Below are 27841 nucleotides of genomic sequence, written 5' to 3'. Positions count from 1 at the left end.
TTTGATTATGGTGAAGGTTTGTCCCGAATGAATATTTCCAGACATGTGAAGTGGCTGTGCTGGCAAGCTAATGTAATAATCTGGGATCTCCAAGCTCCCATGTCCTATTACCCATCTCTCTCCCTCCCACTCACAATGCAGATATTAAGATGGTGTTTATGCATTAGGATAAGATTATTTCCTTCAAGAGTTGATGTTCTTTTTTCTCCAAAAGGAAATATTAGTGGAAAATTAGGGTGTTTCCCTGAGAAGGCAGTGAGTCATCAGTAGCTATGTTGCAATAGTTTTATTCATAAATATTGTTAAATTATTCACATCTTTAATTTCATGGATATCACAAAGCAGGCGGCACTTTTTCCACCCAGGAAGATGTTTCTCTGCTCATCAGAATGGGAGCCCAGCCATGACCTGTGCTTCCCTGGGGAGCCCCAGCCCTTCTTGATGGCCACCTCTGTGACCTGGGAAATTCACTGGGGCTGATGCAGTGGGCCAGAATCTGCTGCTGTGTGTGGGAAGCACAGCAACACCAAAATCCCATTTGTGGAGGTGAGAAGTGTCACAGACCTTCCCTCTAACATGTAGGTTTTATACTCAGGTTTTATACCCAGGGAGGTCTGGATAAATTTCACCTGCTTTTGCTTTAAGCAGATAGGCTGAAGCTCCTATTCCTATTTCCTCTTTGAGGCTCTGCCTGTAAGTATCTTTGCAAAAGACTGATTTCATTTTCTTTCCTCAAGTCTCCTTGTGTTGGGGTTGCTGCTGGCCACAGCACCTCTTTTGGCAGATGTTCTGCTTCTGCTGTGTTGGAGAAATGTGTTGGGTTTTTCTGTTGTGTTTTTTTTTTTTTTTTTTTTAAATCAGCATCCATGCTGTTAGCGAGTAACTCCTTTTTTTTCTTTTTTTCTTTTTTTTTTTTTTTTCTCTGGGACTGCCTTATTGTGGTTCTGCACCTAATTTGCTTAATTTCTGCATTTGATTTCTGCTTTTTGAAGGATGTCTGTTTCCTTTGAATCATGCTGCTGTGCTGCTGTTTAGCCACCTGGGGTGTAGTTTGTAATTTATTTATTTATTTATTTATTATTGGTACACATTTACTCTGAGTTTCTAATGTGGTGTCTTTAAACAGATCCCATTGTTGCAGGGCAGTTCAAGAAGAACTTGGGCAGCCATCACAGCAGAAGAGGCCTTCTTGCTGGGCTCCGTACACAGCTCAGAAAGTTGGATTTCCAGTGTTGAAGTGTTAGACTAATTTTAGAGTAACGATATACATATTTCTGTGAAAGCTCAAGGTCAGATTTGTATTTGTGTTCTCCATTTGGAAGCTACTCTGCTCGGCCTCCCTTTCTCTGTAACTTTATATTGCTGTAAATACAATCCTTCGGTCATGCAAAAGCTGTATTTTTAGCAAGCTCTGCTTGGCTCCTACCTAGGGGATTGCAACTGTGAAGTTCAGCCCAGCCCAGCCCCACAGCCCCCGCCCCATCCCCCCTTCAGCGGGATGTCCACTCCCGTTGGATGACACACTCGGAAACGCCAACGCTACTGTTGGATAAAAACCTGAACTGCTTCACTTCTGAGAGCTTTCTCAAAGCTCTCTGACAAAGCAAGCTCCCTCTGAGATTTTCTCACCATTCTGCTCATACAGCTGCTTTCTTTCAGCCACCCTTGTAGACAAAAAGGGAAACCCCTGTGAGTGAATCCAGAAAACACAACCAAAACTTAAAGAGAGCTTAAAAGCCGGAGGGAAATCAACATTATACACAGATAGTTAGTGATGGGATGAAGAGGAATGGCTTTAAACTAAATGAGGGGAGATTTAGGTTAGATGTTAGGTGGAAATTCTTTCCCCAGAGGTTGGTGAGGTGCTGGCACAGCTGCCCAGAGAAGCTGTGGTGCCCATCCCTGGAGGCGCTCAAGGCCGGGTGGATAGGGGCTTGGGCAGCCTGAGCTGGTGGGGGGCAGCCCTGCCCAAGGCAGGGGTTGGAAACAGATAGTCTTTGAGGTCCCTTCAGCCCAAGCCATGATTCTATGATGAAAGCCCCTGAGAAGCAGGCATCACCCCAGTCTTCCTCAGAAAATGCTGTGATTCTCTGGGACTTGTAAGGTATGATCCTGTGCAGCCTTCACAATGGCAAAGGTGACACAAAGACCCAGTCTCTGGTGGAAGGGGACAGGCAATGCAAGCAATGCTGTGAGTGAAACTGAGAAAGGATATGTAACTAGTTTCCCAAAACCTTGGCAATTGTTCCCACCCTTTGCCCATCTGCTGAGAGCATTTATATTTTGGAAGAGGAACGGTGATACAGAGACTCCCCTCAGTGACTTCTGGAGTGGCTATGAGTGCTCTGGCAAGTGGGTATTTCTTCTAGTTCCATCATTCTTTCAGTGTCTTTTCCCTCCTTTTCCTCATCAGTACCTGGATTGTAGGCAAATTCTTGCTTTGTTTGGCTAGTAGAGGTAGTACAAACATTTAACGGTTCTTTGTCTCCAGTTTCAGGAGGTTGGAAAAAATAAATCAATATTTACAGCTGCTTTATCCAGAGCAGAGCAAAAATTCAAAGGTGAACCTCTCTTGAGTTTTTCATATACCAAGAACACAAAGAGAGGGAGGTCTTTTCATCACTGTGAAAAGTTTGATTATTCATAATGGCTTGATTATTATTGTTTTTTTTTTTTTTTCTTTTTTCAGAAGAAGAAGAAAAGCTCACTATTTTAAGACATTCACTAGAGGAATGAAATTGACAAGCCTCTATCCAACTGAATGTTTAAATTTTGAAAGGAAAAAGAAATACAGCATGACTGACATGGTCCTTTTAAAACACATAATACGCTGAACTTAACATGACATTTCCGTGGGTGTTAGTCTAAAAAGCTATCTTTACACGTAACATAGCAGATGAACTATGTAAGGCAAGGTTGTATCTGTATGCATTGTCACTCAGTAGTACTATAGAACTGAGAAACCTGACAAACTTGTTACTTAAATTCCCAAGAGAAGAGGTTGGAGTATTCCTGCTCTTTCAAACACTGAAAAAGTTTGCATTAGACTAAATTTATATATATGTGTTAGAAAGAATAGAGCTTGGTGTTAAAAAGCTGCAAATACCAGCCAGTTCATCCCTGAAGAAGTGAGGTGCTCTTGGAGAGGTGCTACACAGGGACCTTGTGGAAGTGAAGGAGGTGCAGCTCTGACTCTTACCAGTACTTGTTGTCCCTTCCTGCTGAGGAAACATTTGTTCTCTTGTTCCTAGTAAAATTAGGAGAGGGCTGGGTCACATAACCAGCCCCTGACCCAGCGTGCCAGTAGGAAGAGGTGAGAAACAGTAGTGGGATTTTCATGGCCCTTAGAGCAGGATCAAGGAGTGCTGGTAGCAGTGGGGACTCCTTTATAGGACAAGTAGCATCCTTCAGCTCCAACTGGAGATCTATTGAGAAAGAAGAGCTTTCTCTCATTGCTCCAAAGAGCACAGGTGTAAAATGCTGCAGAGTAGAACTATTCCAGAAACATATTTTCTATCTATAGTGAGAAAATAGGCTTATTCTTTGTGCTCCTTCTCTTCTGGTGGTCCTCCAAGTTCTCCTTTTTTAGGAGGATTTGTCTCTGTGTAAGATATATGGACCAAAGCTCTAAGGGCTGACATTTTGTCACATCTGCTGGAGGTAACTGAGGTGAGTGGGTCTCCCAACATCAGTGGCCACCCTTGCATGGATAATCTCCAGCAGCCAGCCTCCACTTCTTTAGGAGCAATCATGAGGCTTCAGGTCTCCTAAAAGTAGAGACCTTGCAAATCCTCTTCTAGTCTTCCTGTAGCATATCCAGCGTACTATCTACCACATAAACCCACATTCCTGTCCAACACTGAAGTGAAGAATGACACAATCACAGAACTCTAAGATCAGCTTATTCTCATCCTGCTCTTGCTACCTTCTTTCTGTTTGATTATTCTTATCAAGTGTCATGTCTTTCTTTCTATTTTTCTTCTGTCTTATTTTTCTGGACTTCTGGGTCAACCTCACCCTTTCCTGTGGGTCTCTTTTTAGTTGTTCAAGCCTTCCTTGATGACAGGAGCTAAGAACTAACCAGACATCCTTTGGCTGAGTTCATCTCCATGCAGAGGAGAGCAGATGATTTGGCCATTTTCTCTAACCAGTAAGGAAGAAAAAGGTACCTCCATCTCTACATCCCCACAGTGTTCTTTCCATGAGCAGCTGTTTTCATTTCATTTTTCTTTCCCTGAAATTCATGTTTGCTCGTTCTGAATTTCAAGATGCCTACCCACGCTCCTTCTAGCAGTGAGTTAGAGTAACATAGGATATGGTGGCAGCTAGATACACCTATTAATCAAATTAATGCATCTTGCTAAACCAATTCAGAAAGCCTTGGTGCTGGCTGTTGTGATTTCATAATGTCTCATGACATTCAATAATTTTGTTATGGCTTTTCTCTCCAGATTCATGTGATAATGGAAGAAGCTGAGATTTTGCTTAGGAGGAATTAGCAATAAAGTATCTAGAGCGCCAGGCTGTAGAGAGTGATTGGCAGATGAGACCCAAGAGCACCCTAAAGTCTCAGATAATCAGAATGCAAATAAAAAGCACCTGCAACGAGCATTGGTTGGCTGAGCTTGCTGGAAAGGCCCTTACTCAAAATGTGTTTGTCTGGCTGCTCCAGCAAAAAGGAGCTGTTGAGTACCAATACCAGATTCTTGAAAATGCAACAATGCTTTCTGGATAGCACCTTGTGGGAAGCCCAGAGGGGCGTAGGGAGTAAAGTGATGATCACTTGCTGCCACACTGAGAAATGAGAGTATTAAAGTATGCCACTAGATGAAACATGGCAGAAAATACAGTTTTATGAACCAAGACTCTCTTGACATAAAAGCTTAAAAAAATGCAGTATGTTATACAGCAAGAGAGATACCTAATAAACACACGGACATAAATACCACAGAGATATAGGAAGCATTCAGACTGCATATAGGACTGGTAGAGGACCAAGGTAGTTTCTTTTACTGTTGAAGAAACCAGTAGGCCTGGAATGCTCTACGTTGTTAGCAGGAACAGTTTGCAAAGGCTTGCACAAAGCCACTGTCAGAAATAACTCAAATGCAGAGAGGAAAAAATTACTCGAGAGTTCTTTTGGGGAGGATTAGGTTTAAAATAATTGCCATTTATAAATTAATTTCACATCCTTTTGGATTGTGGCCTACTTGCATTTCAAGGCCTGACTGAAGCTGGCAGACAGGGTGGGCACTGATTCCAGGGTCTGACTGCCAAGAGAAAAGAAAATATTAAAGTAAAAAATTGGCAGTGAAAAAAGAAGGCCAGAGAAATACAGGAAAATAAGATTTAGTTTAGGAAAATTATTACTTTTTGAGCTGATGGACTGATTCTATGGCTGGCATATTAGTCATGGTCTTACATAGACTTGGCCTTTGTAATCTATGTCTGAAGAGAAACTGCTGATCAGCACAGCTTCTGCTGCTTTCATATTTTTAAATCCACGATCCAGTTATTTTTAATCACATTTGAAAAAAAAAAATGCATATCAAAGCCTATTGAAGGACGTGGGGACACCCTTCTCAACTTCAACAACTTTTAATCGAGTTGTATAAAAGTAGAACCCACGTGCCTTAAAACTCCTGCTGACATTTTGCCACCTGGGTCCAGCAGCAGAGTAAGGCCATGGCTCCTCCATTCCTCCCACGTGGCATTTTAGGATCACAGGATGTCAGGGTCCACTCAAAGCCCATTATGACACCAACTTGGTCCTTTTGCCTGATGCTGGCTCAGACCTGAGTTGACAGTGAAGACCTTACTGCAGACCCATCGTTTGCAAATTATTTCTCCTGCGACATGGAAGGAAGGGAAATTTAGGTTAGATGTGAGGAAGAAATCCTTTATCCAGAGGGTGGTGAGGCACAGGCTGCCCAGAAAAGCTGTGGTGCCCCATCCCTGGAGGCGCTCAAGGCCAGGTTGGATGGGGACCTGGCAGCCTGAGCTGGATGGGGCCCATGGCAGGGATTGGGGCAGCGTGGGCTTTGATGTCCCTTCCAACCCAAACCATTCCATGATTTTATGATTCTATTGGACCAGACAAGTTCTTCCCCTTAGGGCTTTTTGGACAATTTTGCTTACAAATGTACGAACTATGCTGCCCTTCAGTGCAAGATGACAACAAGCAGCCCAGGGGGTAGCACCTAATTACTAATTAGTGAGTGGTGGTGAAGCAGGAGATTTTCCTTCCCCATTGAGGGGCTACCAGTGGGGGAAACTTGCTGGAGGGGAAGGAGCTTGGTGCCAAGGTGCAGCTTTAGGTAAATTCACAGACTGAGAGATCAAAGTTGCAGACAGATTCCAGAAAAACTGTTGAAAACAGATTGTTAGGCAGCCTTGTGGATCTAGCAAAGGACACATTTTTTGTACTGGAAGAGAGCCATGATGTAGAAATAGACTGAAATCATGAAAGAAGGCTGCAACAGTAGCTTAGGCTGTATATTTAAACATTTTTTTTCTGTTGAACCATCTGGACCTGAAACTAAATTTACCTACATATTATTTTCAATGTTTCTGCTTCTTGAGAGGTGAAAGGTGTACTTGATGTTTCATGCCAAGAGGAAAAATAAAATAAATGTCCTAGGTCAGATTTTCCCAGTGTCAGAATGGCATGTGTTTTTGGATACCTGACATGCATTGTCTTAACCCCAGGCCTGGTGCTCTGTGTGCACAGAACCCCCCCACAGCCAGCACAAAATCTTGACTTGCTTTCCTGTTCCCTTTAACTCTGTACAATCATTACCAATGCAAATGCACTCTCATCTTTTTCTGGTTTTATGCTCGTTACTGGTTTCTTTTTTGAACCATGGCTAGAGGAAGACTGTTTCCATGATGAAAATACTTACAAGGGGATCCAGAACATTTAGTTTCTGACTCAGCTTAGTCAAATACGGACGGTGACTCCTGCATGCCTGAATACCAGAAAAGTAGCCCCCTTAAGCAGAAGGAAAGTTTAGCGTGTTAGGGTAAACTAATATCTCAACCTCTGGCCACGTTGTTTCTCTTCTTAAGGTAATTTTCCCATTTGAATGGTTTTGTTCAAATGCTTCCTTCCAGTTTGCTTTAGAGAGAAAAGTATGAAAGTGTCTTCTGCACAACCACATCTAAGAGTTGTTTTTTATTGTTATTTTGGTTTGTTTTTAACCTGTAAACAAGAACACTTATTAGACTCCAATTACTGCCCATTCACTTGGAAAAGACTAAAAGTATATTTTAGGATTAGAAAAATTAGGTCTCATGAGACATTGGGTCTTTCAGCTTTTTAATACTGTTGATTGCATTTTTCTGTTCTGTGTGCCATAAAAATAATAAAATTAAATATTCTATAAAAGTCATCTGTGATGGATGAAGGTAAGGAACTCATCAGGTGGCTCAGTTTATCTATGACTTTTAGTGCACTAAAATCTCCACAAAGAAAGTCTTAAATGCTTCCATCCATCTCACATTATGTATATATCATCTTGATCAGGAAGTTGTTCTTAGCAATAAAATTCTGCTATCTAGCTAGTTGTGAGCACATTGCCTTCAGAGGTCTTCTCTTTAATGGATGGCATGGAAAACTCTTCCAAGGCCAAAATACATGAAGAAGATTTATTAATCCTGTAGTCTCTGTCACTCATGATAATGTTTATAATCCATAAGCCTCACATCACATCTAACATCCCAAGTAACAAATGCATCTCTGGGAGATGAACAATAAATCCTGTGTGCACTCTGTTCCCAACTCCTTCATCCCTGCAAGGAAGCCTCGGAATTGCTGCAGCTCCATTCAGCTACTCTGGTTCCTTCTTCTTCTTACACTGGTTGGGGATGTCCCTGCCTCAACCATCTTGGGCAGCCTTCCTTCAAAACCATCAGTATTTGTCACTGTATTTGCAGTCTGGGTAGCGGTAGGCAAAACGTGAATCACAAGACTGCAGAGGCTTCAGGAGATGTGCCAGCTTTGCCATTGCCTCATTGATGTCCTGGTCATCAGTGAGGCCCTCTACGCAGTACTGTAGGAAGTTGTCTATTTTCTCCTGTACAGGTGGCGAGAATTTCCCCTTCAGGAGCTTAGGTAAAAGCTCCTGACACACCAAGACAAGGCTCTGCTTCTCTCTGATGGAGTTACAGGACACAAATGCAGACTGGCAGTCCACAGTCAAACAGCTAAAGATATCCTTATACTCCTGTTGGCCATCCATCGGTTGGCTCCCTGATAAAGATAATTAAAACAGTTGTTAGAAAGATGGGAGCAAATTGCTGCATAATCACATATGTCTGTACCTCTGAATTAATATAGGGTTGTTTGTCTCTAAAGGATACTACTATCTTTCACCTCAAAATACACTGTGCAATCTGTGTATTGGCTTTTTCCTACTGAAATACACGTATCTTGCTGAATGACAGAGCTCTACTGAACTGCCCTACAAAGGAAATGGAGAGACATCTGTCAGGTCAAAGTGGGGCGGAAGAAATGAGAAGAACCCGAGCAATAACCTAGAACATGGAGTTCCTACAGAAATGACTACAAACAGTCAAACCTGTATTTTTTCCATGTTACCCAAAATCATTAAATTGCAAAAACAGCTCATCTAGCTGGAGTCAAGACAACCATAATATCTGCTGGGACAAGAAAAAAAACACAGAGTGGAAAATCCTCTAACAACTTTTTCTGAATATTTGAGATGCATTCAGCTGAATGTTTAAGTTGAGCAAAAGTCTTCTGAAAAACTAAACACACAAAATGAAATTGTTAAATAATAATATTCTTTGAAATATTCTTTGTCTAGCTCTACTTCCAGTAGTTAGACCAGTCTAACCTTTGGAAAGTAAATAGCAATACTTCATTTTAAGCAAGACTGACAAAAGAGGGATTTTGTTATCACTGTATTAATACTATTACTGTGGTAAATACACCTTAAAAGACCCAATGCTTTACTTGAAACAAATGAACCTATGAAGAATCTCTTTGCAAATACTGACATTTGTATGATAAATGTTTTACAAAAGAAGTAATGTAGTGAGTGCATAATGGAGAGCGCACTGAATGTTGCTGCCCATTACAGAGAGGAAGATGTAGGACTGAGACCCACATGGCATGCAGAGCATCCATCAGTCACCGCTCCACTGAAGGCACAAGCAAAATACTTGCTGCTTTCCCTGCTTGGAGCCATGATGGCAGGCACTGCCTCTTACTGCTGGTAAATTTCTCCTTGAACTTTCTATTGTTTAAGCTTAGCAAGTGATGTTTGGTTGATCAAAAAATGAATAAAATAAATCAGCAGAAGGGCTGGACATAATAGGTGAATGATTTGTTTTGCCCTGTTGTGCCAAGCCCCCCTGTGACAGACGCATGGGCCCAGAGCCTGCTGAGTACCTTCCTCCTTGTCGATGATGCCCAGCGTGCTGGCATCCCGGATGAACAGATGCCCGTTGCTGAACACGCCAAAGGTGCCAACGTCCACACGGGTGAAGTAGAAGAAATAGTTGAGGTCGTTGTTGCCCATGGAGCGGAGAACAGCGAGGAGCTGGAGGGCCAGGTCAGCTGCCACCTCAGGGGCTGCCCTGAAGAAGTCGCTTAGGGGCCGGGTGCTGGCGCTGACCACCAGCCGCCCACAGGAGCCCAGATACCGTGGGAAAGGCCACCCTTCCACATCAGGGAAGATCTGCCGGGAGAGGGGAGAGCAGTGCTGACACCTGACCCTGCTCACCATGCTCTCTGCCCATGAGCCCACCTCCCTCCCAGGTGACCTCAAATGCCCCAGCTGCCACTGCTCCATACTACATTTCTCTTTTCTTTTGGCAGCTAAAGAAGAGTATGATATTTCAAGATCTGTTCCATGAAGGAGACTAATTGGAATGCATAAGACAATAATAGATTTTAAATTCATTAAATCTTTAGGCGCAGAAGAGCTAATTTTAGGTTTCTCTGTGGGGTTTTTGATGGCTCCCTCATAAGAATGACAGAGCTGAAGTCACAGCTTGAAGGTGAGGTGAAGCTAGAGCAGTTTCAACCAATTTCTAAGACCTGTGTGGCCATTTTGTTAGATGAGACTTCGCAGCTTCCCAGACAGACATGCTGGATATTTGCTGCACTGGGGACATCTGAATGGAGCTTACAACTGTCGTGCTGGCAGTGAAGCTGCCCCAGGCCTTTAGGTCCCAGGGTGGAAACTGCTCAACTGCTCCACTGCGCATTGTTTCCCCTCCCTGTGTAAAGGAGCACAGTGGCTTGAGGCAGGTGGAAGAGGTTGCATCATATCTCAAAGGGATGCAAGAAATAGCAGTGACAGCTAGAGGAGAGATTGTGGTGAGGATATTCCCTTGGAGACACTACAAGGGAAGAGAGGAGATCATGTGCCAGGAGAGGACCAGAGAAGCTCTCTTCCTTCAAACTCAGAGCTCAGTTGTATGGTTTGGTTGAATGCACCAAATACCTCTGCAGAGCTGCCATCTGCTATGGAGCTAGCAACCAGTGGTACGCAAACAGTAACAGCCACAGCACGCTGAGCCTGGGAAATCTGTGCCCTGTGAATCCATGTTCCACCAGAATGTTGGACTTTACATGCTAAAGCATGATCTCTGGTTTTTATAAATACTCTGGATTTTATAAATAGGCTGTGACTTTGAGTAATATATCATCGATTGCAAACATGACAGTGAAACATCGGAGATGCGTAAAACCCCATCTTTCACGTTGCACTATTGTAATAACCCATCTGACTCTGATTTATTTCAGGGGTTGGGCATCTGTATCTCTCAGCAACTTTACAATCTGATGCAAGAAGCCTGAAGCAGTCTTCAATCACCCAGCCTCATAGAAGAAACATACGCCATGAATTTTGGGGAGCTTGCAAAGGGCAGCAAGGACTGGGGTACGTCTCATGCTTGCAAGAGGCTGCAGGGTGATGTTTCCAGCCAGGGCAGACGGTACCTACCTGTAAGAGGATAGGGTGTGAATTCACTGACAGCGTGTACAGGAGGCGCAGCTTGTCCTGCTCAGTGAGGTGGTCCATGTAGATGCTGCCAGCATCCGGCACTTCAGCGTAGCGTCGCACAATCCGGTCCAGGAGACGCTGGGATGGGCAGCGCAGCATGGGGCTGGACAGACCCTAGTATAGGGGCAAAACATGAGAAGGATGTTTATCTTCCATCTGTGAGATACCACAGATTTTGGAAATGGCACCCAGTCTTCATGGCACGGCCACGGCCTCCACCAACCCCATTTCCCTCCTTGCTGAGCTCTGCACTCCTGCTTTCAGCCTTGGCAGCACCACTGGCCTGTGGCTGCCTCTCCTTTGCTCTGCCAGTGAGTCACATCCCTCTTTGAACAATGTTTTCAGAGTGCTTCCCTGCTTGCTTAGCCTACAAGCGGCATTCTTGGAAATACTCTTCCTTAAGGTCAGTAAACATGCTTTAAAACTGTAAATAAACTTTGTACATGGGTACCAGCACAATATATATTATTTCTCTGAAAAACTTATGCATTAGCTATCAGAAACAAATTTGAATAACCTGGGCATATTTTCTAGTAAATGCCAGCAATGAGTAAAGAAATGTTGGGCTAATGGCTTCAACGTCACTGTATTTCACCTTTTGATTTGGTGTATGAATGTGTAAAATTGTAATAAGTGACCTACGGCTGGGATAAATGGCATATACATTTATACTTGCGTTGTAGAAAAAGACCTTTTTTTTTAAAGTCAGTGTTCAATTACGAAGGAGGCGTGAGGTGAGGAGGGCTCCTGATAGCAGTGCAGAAATGCTGCCCAGCCTTTCCTCTGTTGGAGTTGGGCTTTTGCTAAGTCTCTTTCTACCAAATGATTCAAGTAGCCAAATTTATCTTTTGGGTTTACTTTCTAATTTGGTGGCTGTGAGATACTCTTCAGAGGACAGGGCACTTGTGCTCACATTTGCTGCCTGCTGTTCTTCATGCTGGGAGCAAAAATTTGACTCAGGCTCCCCCAAATCATTTGGTAGCTCTGAGGTAGGTCTCTCACGGCCTCTCCTGCACAAACTGTTCATTATTGGATTGAGCACACTCTTAGTAACTTTGCAGATGACACCAAGTTGGGAGGGAATTTGATTTGCCAGAAGGGAGAAAGGCAGTACAGAGGGACCTGGATAGACTGGATCGATGGGCCAAGGTTAACTGTATGAGTATCAATAGGGCCAAGTGTCAGATTCTGCATTTTGGTCACAACAACACCAGGCAACCCTACAGGTTTGGGGAGAAGTGGCTGGAAAGCTGCCTGATGGAAAGGGACCTTGGTGTACTGATGGACAGATGGCTGAATATGAGCCAGCAGTGTGCCCAGGTGGCCAAGAAGGCCGATGGCATCCTGCCTTGTATCAGGATGGGTGTGGTGAGCAGGACTAGGGAAGACATCCTGCCCCTGTACTCGGCACTGGTGAGGCCTCATCTCGAATATGGTGTTCAGTTTTGGGCACCTCAGTACAAAAAGGACATGAAGGTGCTGGAGCAGGTCCAAAGAATGGCCACAAGGCTTTCAGGGTTTTCATGACTAACACAGTGACTGACACCTGATTGGAGCTCAATTATTTCCTTCTTCAGGTGACACAGAGCTGGTGAGTGGGGTTTCAGCTTGGAGCCATGTAGGCGCAGGGGAGTGCATGAAGAGCACTCAGCCTTAGCTGCCAGCCCTAGCACCTCCCACTGAGCCAAGCAACATTCCAGATGCTCATCCACTGGTGCTGCCACATATATATCAACCACTGGTTCAGCTTCCTACAGTTTAATGACACCTCTGGTCCACAAAAACTGGTGGGTGGTGGGGACTTTTGGATTTGGCAGAGCTACGCAAATGTAGGAAGTCTGGCATTTGCATTAGCGTTTCAGGAGAGCAGAGCTCTTGTTTACAGCAGAATGATGGAAACATACCTACAGCCATAGCTGTAAAACTGTCAGACAAAAACTGCCAATGGAAGAAAAATTTGAAGAACGTACACTTGAAGACATTGAAGAAAGTGATTTGTCTCAGAATAGATCATGTCCTTTGCAGTGTCTTATCACCCTGGAGAATAAGACTTGACAGGCAGCCTGACATCTTGTTTGTGATTGACGGTGGAAAGCTTATTTACTTTGATTAAATTCCTACATTTTTGTATTTGATAACTAATACTTCCTACAATGCCTACCTACACTCAACTGTGATTTCTATTCCCTACTGCATAACATGTGATCTGTGTTAAACTCCCATGTATGCATATGTATGCACATCTTACGTCGATGTACCCAGAATCCATCAGACAGGATGAAAAGATGACCTCTGAAGACATATTTTCTTCACTTTGCTTTCTATTCAGCCAGTCTGAGAGAGAGCAGCACAGCCCAGGAGCAGTGCTCAGCTGCCTGGATACAGCTTCACCAAACCAAGCCTGGGATGGAACCCAGCAGAAAACTCCTGATGTAGGTGATGAAGTATATGCAGCTCCTGGCCACTTGAAGCCAAGCGTTTTGTTCACCTCCAAAAAGAGAACCTGAGACTGCCCAATGAAACCGTGGAACTCATCTCCTCTGTATCACTACTGCTACTACCCTTGCATGTTTTCCAGGCCATGCTTTGTAGCCAGGGTTATAACTTTTCCTGCAGGCAACCTATACTGAAACTGGGCCACATTTTTGTTGTTATTCCTCTCCAACAAGCTGAACCAGCAATGTTGTTTGCAGTGACAAGCTTCTGGGCCAAGGTTAGGCAAAGCAGTGTACAGTGGTGCTGCTACATGGGTTACAAAAGCCAGTACAGGCAACAGCACAGAGCCTGAGCTGAGCTTCACTCACAGCAGGATTTTAGTAGTGAAGGCTTTGCTGCCTCTGATAACGATTTCCATTGTGATGGGTGAAATAATCAATGTGGCAGCTCTGCTGGTAGCTGGGGCAGGCAGGGCAGGCAGCGTAAAGTGGAAAAGCTTCACTTCACGGTCTGTCATCCTGATTCGAGGATGTGGAGAGTTGCTGTGATTCCCTGTTACAAAAGACAAAATTACTTCAGCCCAATAGCTTGTCTCAGTGCCAATACTGCAGTGAGGGGAGAGCAGGAACCCTTGGGTGACCATAGGATCATGAAACAGGGTGGGAATTGCAACAGACACCAGCAGTGCACTCACAGTTAGCACTTCTAAAAATACCAGAAAAGTAGTGCTACAGGAAAGAATTCACAATGGCTTACTGTATCCCAAGAAAACCCCTCTGATGGCCCATGCTAGCCTACATTTTCTGAGGTGCTCCTGTGGCTGTGGGCAAGTCGGACCAAGTGAGATCAATGTGCTCTTCTGCTATAGGTTGAAAAAACTGGGATTGTTCAGTCTGGAGAAAAGGAAGCTCAGGGGAGACCTTATTGTTCTCTACAATAACCTGAAAGAGGTTGTGGTAAGATGGGGGTCAGCCTCTTCTCCCAGGTAACAGAGATAGGATGAGAGATAATGGCTTCAAATTGCACCAGACGAGGTTCAGGTTGGGTATTAGAAAACGTTTCTTCTCCAAAAGAGCAATGAGGCAGTGGCACAGGCTGCCCATGGAGGCAGTGGAGTCACTGTCTCTGGAGGTGTTCAAGAGCCATGCGGATGTGGCACTTAGGGACATGGGCAGTGGTAGGGATGGGTTGATGGTTGGACTTGGTGTTTTTAAAGATCTTTTCTAACCTTAATGATTCTATGATTCTATTCTATATTTCTATAGCCCAGTCTACATGCTGTTAAAACAGATTTACATACTAATGTCAATTCCTCTACTTGATTTACAGAGTGAAAGAACCATGAAAACAGGAGTGGCACAGTCCTGAGGCCAACATGTACTAATTCAGGTCTTGCAGCCTGTTAGGACTTCTCTTCACTTAAAAATCTGCTGGGACTGCTGAGATGTTCCATGGAGCTTGTCCCTAGACACATCCTCCTGGGCTGGCCCTGAGGTTCACTTCAAAGGTACCTCATGGAATCAGAATCCTCAGAGTTGGAAGGGACCCTTAAAAGTCATCTAGTTCAGCTCCAGTGTAATGAACAGGGACATGCATAGTTAAATCATATTGCCCAGGGCCTGACACATCATAGAAACCAGGGCCTGACACAGCCTCACTTTGAAAGTCTCCAGGGATGGGGCATTCACCACAATGCTGGGCAGTTCCAGTTCTTCACCACCTTAACTGTAACCTTTTTACCCTTCTTAAAAATGGATGTGATGTTGCCTTTTTTTGCAGCCAGCTTAGCTGGGGGCTCATTTTCAGGAGATATGGATCCACGAAGTAGAAAATCTGAAGTAATGTGTCTGTAGCGCACAGCAAAGCTGAGCAGTGTGGCAGTGTGCAGACTGGAGAAAGCTGTTGCCTTTTTAGGAAAACAAACAAACAAATCCCTTTCTCTTCCCTCTTTAAAGGGAGAATGATGCTCTCAGGATGAAAGAAAAGAAAGGAGAACTGTAATAATCCTTCCTCATCTCACATGGGCTCATTCCAGAGTGCACACAGCCCCCACCCCGTGCCAACAGTTATTAAAATGCTTTGCTGTTGTTTAAAAGGGGAAGTGTTTTTGGGGGAGGGTGGTTTTGCTCTCAGGAGCCACTCAGCTACTGTTTTACAGAATCACAGAATCACAGGGGTTGGAAGAGACCTCTGGAGATTATCAGGTTCAACCTTCTGCTAAAGCAGGTTTCATACAGCAGGTTGCACAGGCAAGTATCCAGGTGGGTCCTAAATATCTCCAGAGAAAGATACTCCACAACCTCTGGACAGCAGTTCCTATGCTCTGTCACTCACATTAAACAAGTTTTTCCTCATATCTGTATGAAGCTTCCTGTGTTCCAGTTTATGTCCTTTACCTCTTGTCCTGTTGCTGCACACCACTGAAAAGAGCACAGGCACCAATGAAAAGAGCTCACCATCAGCCTACAGAAGAAGCCAGAAGCACCACTCTTGCCCTTCCCAAGTAAAACCAAGAGGCCATGCCTGGCCCACCTGCAGCACAGGGCAGTCTGGGCCTCCTCTTTGTGCCCCAGGCAGGAACAGAGCCTACGCAGGCTCCTGTGCATTACCATGGGCTGACCTAGTTTCATGGTGGAGCACTGACCTGCACCAGGTCGGGCGTGAGGCGCTTGGCCCTCAGCCACTTCTGGAAGCGGTGGGTGCGGCGCAGGGCCCGCTCTAGGCTGCATGTTTTGGTCTTCAGCAGAGAGGTGCAGATGCGCTGGTCAGCCCGGTCGTGCTGGTACTTGGTGGTGAGGCGGGTGATGTCAACCATCCTCCAGCTCTGGGTATCATCGGTGTAGTTGCCCAAGTAGCTGAGCAGGTAGCTGGGGGGCAGCTTTAAATGAGAAGAAAGCCAGGTGTCAAACCTGCCAAACCAAAACGAGAGCCCCAGGGAGAGCGGGTTAACAGACCTCACCAACGCCCACCGCGCCAGCACAACCACTGCTTTGCCCTCAGGCACCATGGGGCACTGCAGAAATCTCACACAGAGGTCTGGGGGATTTTGGGGACAGATCCCATTAGCACCACTGGAACACCTCTTCCCAAGCCACAGACGGGGCCCATGTGGGTTCGAGTGCGGTCTCATGTGCACTCAGTGAGAAGAGTGGGTGGAAATATTCTTGGACAAAATGTCCTCGTTCATTCCTCACTTAACGATATTCCTTGTTATGGGGGTGCCCTGAGGGGGAGAGGAGAGACAAATGCTAAAATTTGGGCCACATGAAGAGTAAAAAAGAAGGGAGAAGTCTCAGAGTTTCGGTTAAGAGAGAATTTCTGACGTTTTGAGATTTCCTAAGCTGCAAAGGGAAATTGGCCAAAAAAAGGAATAATCAACATTTTCAAATACTCTGCAGAATAAAAACTTCTGAAAATAAATGTGTTTGGAATTATCAGAATGACCTTTCTTTCTGAGGTGGTGGCATGGTCACGGCACTGAGCTTGCCAGAGTTCAAGTGTCTAGACGATTGTCTCAGACATTTGGTCTGATTTTTGGGTGGTCCTGTGTGGAGCCTGGAGTTCTATTCAGTAATGCTTATGGGTCCCTTCCAATGCAGGATATTCTATGATTCGATGATTTACTTGGTGTTAATGCATGATAGACAGGTGTAATTTTTTTCATTAATCATGGAATAACAAAATGATAGAATGGCTTGGGTGAAAAGAACCAGAAAGATTATCTAGTTCCACCCTCCTGCCATAAGCAGGGTTGCCAATGACTAAATCAGGCACTAGATCAGGTTGCCCAGAGTCCCACCCAATCTGGCCTTGCACTAACGCTGAAATAAAGATCATGTAAGATAGCATGACCAGCAGGTCAGGGGAGGTGATTCTGCTTGTCTGCTCTCGTAAGACCCCACCTGGAGTATTGTGTCCAGTTTTGGAGCCTGCAAAACAAGAAGGACATCAAGCTGTTGGAGGGGTCCAGAGGAGGGCCATGAAGATAATTAGAGGGTTGGAGCACTTCCCTTGTGAGGACAGACTGAGAGAGCTGTGTCTCTTCAGCCTGGAGAAGAGAAGGCTGCAAGGAAACCTCATAGTGGCCTTCCAGTACCTGAAGGGGGCCTGCAGAAAAGCTGGGGAGGGATTTTTTTAAAAGGGCAGGTAGTGGTAGGATGAGGGGAAGTGCTTTTGAACTGGAAGAGTCTAGATTTAGACTAGATATTAGGAAGAAATTCTTTACTGTGATGCTGGTGAGACATCGGAACAGGTTGCCCAGTGAGATTGTGGATGTCCCCCCCCCGGAAGCACTCAAGGCCAGGCTGGATGAGGCTTTAAGCAACCCGGTCTAGTGGGAGGTGCCCCTCCCTATAGCAGGAGGTTGGAACTAGATGATCTTCAAACCCAAACCATTCTGTGATTCTATGATTCTGTGATTTTGTTTGAAGTTTTCAATGCCATTGATAAGTCCCTAGGAAAAAAAAGTTTAATATCATGACTGAGTGCTTTCCTCGGCTACAAAGCCTTCTCTGGTGCTCAGACAGTTTTCCTGGCCAGCTTGGACAGACACCTTCCTTCCACCCCTTGGGCTGAGGCCAGAGGAGGAGGCTCAGATGAGGGTGCCTGGCTGCCTGGTGCTGTCCCCATGACCAGGAACTCTCTTGCTATAAGGGGAGATGTAGGATATAGGGTGGAAACCCAGTGCCAGGGTCATCGTGCACCTCTGACACAGCCAGCAGGGTTTTAGTAGGATGCAAGACAAGGATGCAAGACTACAGAAGATTTTAGGGATCTTGGCAGGATAAGGAGGGGACACTTTGTGACTGTGGCCACATGTGCTGTGGCCATGAGCACTGTGCACCAAAATTCTCCCCCTGCACAGGCCCTGGAGGGGAGTGTTCAGGCCAACCAGTTAGGCTGTGATGATGTTTTTTTTGGGCAGCCCCCACAGCCCTGCCTGAGTGGTGCTTTCTGTAAGCTCACTGGCAAGATGTGAGAGCTCATTTGAATCCCAGCCTTCAGCATGGCCAGCGGTTGAACTGGCTGCCCCTGGGGTCTCCTAATTATACACTGCCAGAGTGCGTAAGAAAGCATTTCTTAATTTAATCTCACTATAAATTAACGCTGATGATAACTCAGAACTGAAACAGGAGAGGCAAGGGGTGCCCTTCAGGAGCAGCTAGCTGCTGGTAAATGAAAAGGCACTAATGAGGCTGAGGGTTGAAGCTAATTTTTCTTTTTGACTTCCAGTTGGGAACTCCACACTGAGAAATGTTGAGGGGGTTCATTAGCTTTCCTCCCCACTAAATTTACCCTTCAAGGATCAGTCTGTGCAGCCTCTTTCTTTTCCCAGAAGCTGATGGCTTCTCGTGCTGGGGGTGCTCTCAGACACAGAAATGGACCGGCTCCTTCTGCAGCCAGCAGCTGGCCCCACGCCGAGGTCAGGGCATTTTGGTCTTTGGGGCATTTTGCCCAATATGAAATCAGAGCTTCCCTATGATCTGTGTATCTGACCTAAAATGAACTCCCCCCTCCTCTTTTAAATTTTTTTTTTTTTTTTTTTGGCTGGCTGTGAAATTGGACCAAAGAGCAGAAAGTGATTGCTGTGCCTTGCTGTGATTTGCTTTGCGTCACAACCCTCCCAGTGCCTAATCTGTAAGGCAGGCACAGCATGCCAGGCACGTAAAGGAAAGAGATGGCTACAGGCTGGGACTTTCTTTCCTTCTCTCTCTCTCTCTTTTTTTTTTTTTTTAAATTAAGCGTAAACGTGCCTTGTGACTTGGCTCGTGCCCATCTCAGGGGAGCTCATGTCAGGCAGGCACCAGTGCAGAGCCGCCTCCCACAGCCATCGGAGCCAGGATGCATGATGCAGCACAGAACCCAGCTCTAGGCATACAGCTCTGGGAGAGCTATTTCCCCAGGGCTGCCAGGGGGTCCCAGCTGGGGTCATGGCCACTCTGTGCTTGGCATCGTTTCCAGGCAGTCCAATGCTGGCCTGGCACGCAAGCTGGATGCCTATGAGATGTGTCACTGTGTTGTGCCACAGCAGTAAGTCAGCCTCGTGCAGGCCCTGAGCAGTTGCTCACGGCCAGATTGGGTTTAGAGAAGATGTTTGGTGAGATCTGCATAAAGAGCTGATTTGCCAGCTGTGGGGTTTGGATCAGCCCAGAACTGAACAAGGGAGGAAATCAAAGTTGCTTTTCATTATACTGGATGATACTAAGTCTTCTGTTTGAGCCAGAATAATTTTGCTTGTCTTTGGAGTACTGAATATTTTAAATATTTATATTAAATAAATATTAAAAAAAAAAGAAAGAAAATAAGAAAGAAAAAACAAACAAACAAACAACAACAACCAAACATTCCAGCTTTTTCAAACTTTTCCAGTAGTTTTGGCCAGAACTAGTTACCAATGTTGACACAAAACTGCAAGGAGAATCATAGACTCACAGAATGGTTTGGTTTGGAAGGGAGCTCAAAGACCACACTGCCCCAACCCCTGCCATGGGCAGGGCTGCCACCCACCAGCTCAGGCTGCCCAGGGCCCCATCCAACCTGGCCTTGAGCACCTCCAGGAATGGGGCTCCACAGCTTCTCTGGGCAGCCTGTGCCTCACCACACTCTGGGTAAAGGATTTTCCTGATGCCTAACCTAGGTTTCCCTTCTTTTAGTTTAAAAACATTCCCCCTTGTCCTATCACTATCTGCCTGTGTAAAAAGTTGATTTCCCTCCTACTTATAAGCTCTTTTTAAGTACTGGAAGGCCACAATGAGCTCTCCCTGGAGCCTTCTCTTCACCAGGATGAACAAGCCCAGTTCCCTCAGCCTGTCTTCATAGGAGAGGTGTTCCAGCCCTCTGAGCATCACACTAATGTATCATGTCCCAGTGCAAATTAAGAGAGAAATACATCTTTGTGAACACAGGAAAAGGTACCTGGAGTGGATATAGGAGTGCTTCCAAAATTCTCTACTTTTGCCCCAGATTCTGACTGCTTTAGGAATTGAGCAGGGGGACACATTTTGTCCCTGCCTCTCTTGGTGCTGCTGGACGTTTCTGCATACCCTCACATTGCCTGCAGCATGAGCCCAGGGTCAGGAAGCCGGGGGGAACAGAAGGGAGCATTGGGCACAGGGTGCTGGTGTGGCTACCTCATCCAGAGCATCCTGGCTTTACTGTGCTACATTTAATGGAGTCACTCCATATGAAAAGGGTGGTTTGCCCAACGTTATACCACTCATATCACAGCATTAAGAATACAATTTTGCTATAGTCATTCCTTCTCTCCCAGGTTTTTATGTCCCTAAAAGCAAGTGCATCTGGCTCTGTAAAAGAACATTCATCTGACTCTTTAAATCTCATCAGACCCAATAAACCCTTCCTCTGCCGAGTGCTGTCTTTTACTTTCTCCTCAAACTTATCAGCGACATTTTCCTCCTGCCAGCAGATGCTCTCTGCTTTGTGCCTGAAGTTGCTTGGGGCAGCCTGACTAAGGCAGTGGACATCCCATCAACCTGGAGGCAATTCTGCACATACATGTTCTTGCAGCTGGTGCGAGGTGGTATGTTTGTAGCTAACATATCCAACTGGGAGAACGCAAAGCAAATCAGCCCTCACCTTTCTCAGCTGCTCATAGCATCATACTTCCAGTGACACTGAAACGCACTGATTTCTCCCTTCCTCCCCTCCCCCCTTCCATCACTGTCTTGAGCTCTTTCAGAGACATCCCTGTGCAGAGAGCTCTGCCTTTCACTCCTGCTTTCAAGTTAAGGTTCAGGGCTGAGATCTGATCAGGTCTGCATGGCTATAAGAGAAAACAGAAGCAGAGCAGCAGCATACAGACATGAATTAAAATACGAGGTACTGCAGTGGCAGCCTGGTGATGTTATCTTTCCATTGGCTTCCAATAAAGTACTGGGAAATGCTAACAAGCAATTTTCAAGTTACTATGCAGAAAATGACTGTGCTGAGTTTCTGACCTTATTTCTTCCTTAAAGAACTTCTTGCAAATGGACGTCCCAATGCAGGCGTTGCATTTATCAAGTCCCAGGAAAGTGCGGCCAAAGCTGTAGCTGGGTCTGACGTGGGGTGCAGACGGCGAAGCTGTTGCTGCTGCGGAAGGGTTAGAGCTCCGAGCCAAAACCAGGAGCAGCATCAACCAATCTGCAACACTGGAGCAAAGGCAGCATATCCAGCGCCCCATCTACAATAGCGGAGAGCTCTGCCTGTTGCCTGCTGCCCTTCTGCAGGCTCCCAGATCCTCTCCAGTGATATCAGCCCAACGCGGTGAGCCCCGAAGCATAACCAGACGATGGACACGCGGCCGCAGCCCCCATCCTGCCAGCTGCTCCCTGGTTCTACCGGTGTGAGGTTTGGGTGGGGGAGATATGGTGCAGGGTGGGGAGAAGGAAACACATGGAGGATGCAGATAACTTGGGTTGCCGTGGTTACCTTTCCTCTCCTTGCGGCAGCTACTTTGGCCCCGCTGACCCTCCCATCGGCGGGCTGGGAAAACAAGGCAGAGGAGCACTCATCCATACTTTGTGCAGACAAACGGAGGATATCCTGCTGCTGGAGCAAAGGGCAAGTGTGGGACGCTCGGTGACTGGGAAGGAATAATGGTGTGTCAGGAACACATATTTAATCTGAGTCCTGGCCCATCACACTGCTTCATTCCTGGACACATGGATGGACTTCTTAGATGCTCGCTTGGCTTGGTTTCCCACTCAGAGAAACACCAAAAACTCTGACTGGTGGTGTTGTCTCTTGGAAATAGTGTAAAGACTGCAGTGCCGTGTCTCCTGCTGTAGGATGTGGGGTAGCCTGAAGCTGCCTGAAACAAGCAGCTCAGCTAACATGCTGTGATCAAGTCATGCCCCAAACCAGAGCTTTGCAGCAAGGCTTCTGAGTGCCCAAGGGGCACTGGGAATAAGCTAGAGGATCGGTTGAGGCTAATGCAGGAGCTTGCCAGAGGCTCCCAACACACTTATAAACCAGAGATCACACCCACAAACCGCTCGACTTTGGCCAGAGTTGTGAGGGTTACAGACACTGCTGGCTCTCCAGCCTGGCCTAGAGCGGGACTGAATCTGGATACCAGAAGTGCTGGCAGAGGCAGCTCTGACCAAGATACTCCTTCTGCATTCTGGAGGGAAGGCAGCCTCTCCTCCCCTTTGTATGAGCAAGAGGGTGATGATGGCATTTAGGGTTTGTCTGCAAGGGAGCAGCCCAGCAAGGATGACAAGCACTGCAGGGAAGGCAGGGGATGCAGTGCATCCTGCCAGCTGCAGAGGAAAGAGGCCGTGCTGTTCTGTTACACGAGCATCCAACACGCAGCGCTACTCTGCACATCCACATTTGGCTGTGTGCTCTGGTGTAAAGCTCTTTGGAATCTGCTGGTGAGAGTGCCCATGCTAGAGCCAAATGCTCGCATCCAGAAGTTTATCCTGTTCTCTGGGAGGTGACTGCTGTCCCTATGCAGACATCAGCCCTTTGCATTGCTCCTTGCCAGCAGCTCTGCATAACCCATTGGCTTAGCACTGCTCCTACCCCGCTGTTCTCTGGATGTTACCAAAATTAAACACTAGCAATCTGTCTTCATCTTCACTACATCATATAAAAAGCTCATATCCCTCAGTTTCTCAACATTCTTCAGGCTTCATTTTTTTCCTGATGATTTTAAGAACAGTAACCTGGACTCCTGGCTGCCAGCTCGGTGACCCAAGTGACCCAAGGAAAGGACTTCAGCCCTGGCCTTTCCCATAGCAAGCCCCAGGCATTCCAGTGCTCTGACATGAAAAACGCATTGGCAGCAGAGTTTCTGGTTCTATTAATGTTATCTGGATGGCCAAGATGTTCATGCACTCTTGATTGATTTAGGAATGCGTATACCAGTGCTTATATTTCCCAAGGAACAGTACATGCAATTGTATTTTCCTGCAGTGCTCCACACCTGCATCACCCTAAAATGTTACAAAAGCAGCTTTTTGTTCAAAAAGTGGGAACAGGTTAATTGAAACCACATCAGAAGCTTGTCCATGGCATTTGCACTTGCTCCCATGACCTGATCTCCTTATTCCACCAAGCATTTCTGTTCAGCCTTGGCTGTCGCTGAGTACAGATGAGGTGCATAGGAAACAGTCTTGAAAATGAAGCTTAGAAATTATACATAGATCTCTGAGCTAGTCTATGATGGCAGCCAGAAAGTGGTAGTTTGCCATATATTTTGAGAATTGCTATGCTTTTGAAAGAAACCTCTTTCAAGGAGCTTTGTTGCATTTTCATGCCTCCATCCTGATGATATGGCATGTGGATGTCATTATCACACAGCTGTCTTCTAAATCTTCTGCCTATACTAGGCAGAAGCAGCAGCTCAGGTTTACATGGTGCTGGTCACAGTGAGGTCTGATGGGACTCAGCTCTTTGGGAAGGGGCAGCCCCAAAGAGCCCACGAGACCTGCACACATCCTTGTAGCAAGACACTTCCGTGTGACAACATGCACAGAGCAATGTTGTGCTTGCTGAGTGTAGAATCATAGAATCATTGAAGTTGGAAAGACCACTGAGATCACCAAGTCCAACCACCAGCACACCCCCACCATGCCCACTGCCCATGTCCCTCAGATGTTCCTCAGTGCCACATCCACATGGCTCTTGAGCACCTCCAGGGATGGTGACTCCACCAGTTCCCTGTGCAGCCTGTGCCACTGCCTCACCACTCTTTCAGAGAAGAAACCTTTCCTAATATCCAGCCTGAACCTCACCTGGCACGGTGTAAGCCCATTACCTCTCATTCTAAACAAGAGAAGCCATCTAGCATGATGCCTCCTGCAAATCTTACGGATCAGCTTAAGCTATACTCTACTACAATGGCAGGTATTTGTCAGTGTGTACAAAAAATCTAGTCTGATTTTCCAGAAATAGACCCACACAGCCCTCACCAAACCCACCAACCAAGCTCAGCACCACCTTTTTCCACCTCTATCCCTCTCCCACCTCCACTCAACTGGACATGGCTTTGCAGATGAGGAATCCTCTTTAACTAATTAATTAACTGATGGATGAGGCCACTCATTGCATCAGAACAGGGCAGGTACAGAGGAGCAGGATTTGCAGCAGCATCATTGCCCCTTAGCGCATGTCCCCTGCAGGATCTCGTTGCTCTTCTCCTCATTTCCCTCACCATTTCCTCACCAGATTTCCTGCTGCAAAAGGGCCCTCTCAGCAAGCACGGGGTTGCTCAGCAACAGAGAACTGCCTGGTGGGATGCAGGATGGCTGTGTTGCTCTGCGAGGCGCAGGAAAGAAGAAAATACAGGAAAAACCAAACTTTGGCTGGGAGAGGGGAGCTGCTGCTCTTCCTGAGGTCTGTGGTGGGTCGTGCTGCTCTCAGGGCCTGATAAGCCCTTGGCGGCTGCTCAGAGCCGTGCTGCAGGATGAGTGGGAGGTCTTGCAGGGTGTGGTGCAGAAGGACTGCTCTTAATTGTGATTTTCATTAATCACATCCAAGATAATCGTTAAACTATTGCCGAGCAACCAGCATGGGCTTGGTTCCGAGACGCTTATCATATCTATCCCATTTCAGGCTGGATGTGTGGATTAATAGCTAGAACAGCTTGACACATTTTCAATTCTTTCAAAATGAAAAATGCATCTTTTTCAACACTACAAAACTCACAATGTTTGGAAGGATGCGATCATTTCCTTTTTCTGTTGTTTTTTTTTATATTATTTTTTCCATGATTATGAAAGAAACATCTGTTTTGGTGTGATCTGCAACACAAAATTTCTGTTCTAGTTGGACAACTGCTGCATGCTCTTGCTTTCCTTTTTTCTCCTGCTGAAAGAGAAAAGACAGAGGGAGAGGAGGAGAAGAAGCAAGAAAGCAAACCCAAGCCACTGCCCACACTGCAAACAAAGGCAGAAAAAGCGGCCACTGAGGTGTGGGTGGTGTCGAACACCAGGGTTGAGTGAGTAGAATGTGTTTTCACTGCCATTCACTATGAGAAGATTTGACGTTGTGAGCGTATGGATTTTTCTACGTTTTGAATCAATGAAGATAATAAAATGCAAACAAAAATTTTACCTTTTTTTTTGCCTCACCAGGAAATAGTCCCATTGTTCAACAAGCTTAGATATAATTCATCAAAGCATCAATAATCTACTCTATTATTAATATAAGAAAACAGTTGCTGCTCTGTATCTATAATATTTTTTATTCTTCCTGGCTCCTGCTGCTGCTGCAGACCAGGAAGCCTGCTGCTTGGAAATCTCTGCCTCTGCATACTGGTAGGCAGCTGGAAGCAAAAGTCAGCTAGAAGAAAAGCCTTGGGCTCTGTGGCTGGCAGATAAGGGCAGTTCTTGTTTGTAAGAGGCCGAAATGTCAGCACAAAAGGCCACCAAATGCTACCAGCTACGGTGCTGCCTGTGGCATTTAGGGAAGATCATGCAGAGCAGCAAGAAGTATAGAAGATCCTGGATTTCGGTGCATCAGTGTCTACGGGCAGAAAAAAGAAATATGGTGAACTTGAGCCTAGAGGAAAATGATAGTGAAAGGGAAATTGGTAGCAGACCAGATGCCTTGGCAAGGGTGGGGGTGATACTGGTTACTCCCTGCACAAACTATGCAGGAGAGAGTTGAAGAGGAGCCACCTGGAAGGGGAACAGAGTCACCAACAAGGAGCACTCATCCTCTACTGTGTGACCCTGGAGCACACTCAGCCCCACGGTGTCTTGCACATTCCCAGCCCATGTGCCTGCAGCAGAAGCACTGGTGTGTGCAGCAGGGTTTCCTCTGGCAGAGTTATGGCAAGGAAACAAAGGGTCCCTCCCAGGCCAAATACATAAATGAAAATTATCCTCTTTTGAGAAAATGAGAAATATTTTCATGTCATGCAGTTTTCCAGAAGAGAAAGACCTACCAGTGATATTTTTCTTGGAGAGATGCTATTGAGCCTGTGTCCAAACCACTAAATGGATTACGAATAATGCAGACTTCTTGGTGCCATAACTTCACATTTTCTATCAAATTCATCTGTCAAGCAGAAGCAGGACAAAACAGGGTCATCTAAAATAAAAAGGGCATGGCAGGAACACACTCTTTGAATGGGCTGGCTAGTGAACCACAGCTACTGAAATAGCAGCTTGGTTTCCAGAGTGAAAGACATTTAAAATAGGGGCATGAAAGGATTTCTTCTGAACTAGTCATTGAGTAAACGAAAAAAAACCAATATGCAGGGAAAGAATAGAACATTGGAGACACTTGATCCAGTGTCAGACAGTTAGCCTTATCAAACCACATATTTCCTTTTGGATACTCATTGTTGAATCCCTGATTCCTCTCCTCTCCTCTCCTCTCCTCTCCTCTCCTCTCCTCTCCTCTCCTCTCCTCTCTCTCCTCTCCTCTCCTCTCCTCTCCTCTCCTCTCCTCTCCTCTCCTCTCCTTCTCCTCTCTCTCTCTCCTCTCCTCTCCTCTCTCTCCTCTCCTCTCCTCTCCTCTCCTCTCCTCTCTTCTCCTTTCTCTTATTTCTTTGGGTGATAGTACATTTATCTGTGCTTTTCATCAGTTGTGTTGTTGCAGCTGTCTGAATTCAAGGAGAGGTCAGACAGTTTGCAAGAAAGACATGAAGACTTCTTTGAGTAACCTTGGAAGTTGTCTTGACCAACCCAATGCTAGAAGGAGTAAAATAAGATCTGAATTTAATTCATCTTATGAATATCAGTAAATATGACACAACCACTACAGTTGCACTTTAAGCAGTGAGCTTTATTTTTCATATGTACCAAAGGATACAACTCTATAGTCACCACACAACTGCTATTTACAGGTCACTGTAGTGAGAACACTTTGAATCAGGGGAGAGTCAGGTTGGGCATTAGAAACAAGTTCTTCATCACAGGGCACTGGGCATAGAACAGGCTCACCAAGGCAGTGGGCATGGCCCCATATTGTCAGAGTTCAGGGACACCACTCTCAAACACCACTCTTTGACTTTGGGTGGCCCTTTGTGGAGCCAGGAGTTGAATTCTATATTCTTGTGAGTCCCTTCAAGGTCAGGATATTCTATGGGTCTATGATTAACTATTTTTGATATTCAGACATTCTAATCCTGCAGGTGGGATCAGAGTTGATACAGACCAGGTGTGGACATGCACTGGTGCAAAATTTAACAAGTTCTTAAAATCTGGCTAAGCTAGAGATGTTATTAACTGGAAGGAGAAGCAAATCAAGATGTAAAAAAGTATTGATTTTCCTTGTATTTTTCATCTCTCTCTTAAAGCCTTGGCTTCTATTCTCTTCTGCCAATAAATCTAGTGGTTTTGTTGTTGTTGTTGTTTTTGTTGTTTTTCTCGTAGCTAGAAGTGTGATCTAGGCCACCTCCTTTTTCTTTA

The 27841-nt window shown here is 45.6% G+C and overlaps 1 protein-coding gene across 2 annotated transcripts; it reads right to left on the bottom strand.

Moving 5' to 3' along the window:
• Positions 1–271: 271 nt before the first annotated feature.
• Positions 272–21841, bottom strand: DIPK2B (divergent protein kinase domain 2B). 2 transcript variants are annotated; one of them, XM_085209460.1, is made up of 5 exons: positions 21431–21841; positions 16117–16381; positions 10977–11150; positions 9416–9704; positions 272–5849 (listed from the first exon to the last, which is right to left on the bottom strand). In XM_085209460.1, exons 1-5 carry the CDS (start codon positions 21652–21654, stop codon positions 5743–5745), a joined length of 1059 nt encoding a protein of 352 aa, XP_085065586.1. In that variant the 5' UTR covers positions 21655–21841; the 3' UTR covers positions 272–5742. The 2 variants fall into 2 exon arrangements, with proteins under 2 accessions (XP_085065586.1, XP_010722448.2); XM_010724146.4 differs by lacking the exon at positions 272–5849 and adding an exon at positions 7843–8251 and having other exon boundaries at positions 21431–21839.
• Positions 21842–27841: the final 6000 nt, after the last annotated feature.

Source organism: Meleagris gallopavo, chromosome 1 (genome assembly GCF_905368555.1).
Source record: "Meleagris gallopavo chromosome 1, MGAL_WU_HG_1.1, whole genome shotgun sequence".
NCBI classification, from domain to species: domain Eukaryota; kingdom Metazoa; phylum Chordata; class Aves; order Galliformes; family Phasianidae; genus Meleagris; species Meleagris gallopavo.
This window is presented reverse-complemented; position numbering and strand designations above follow the sequence as displayed.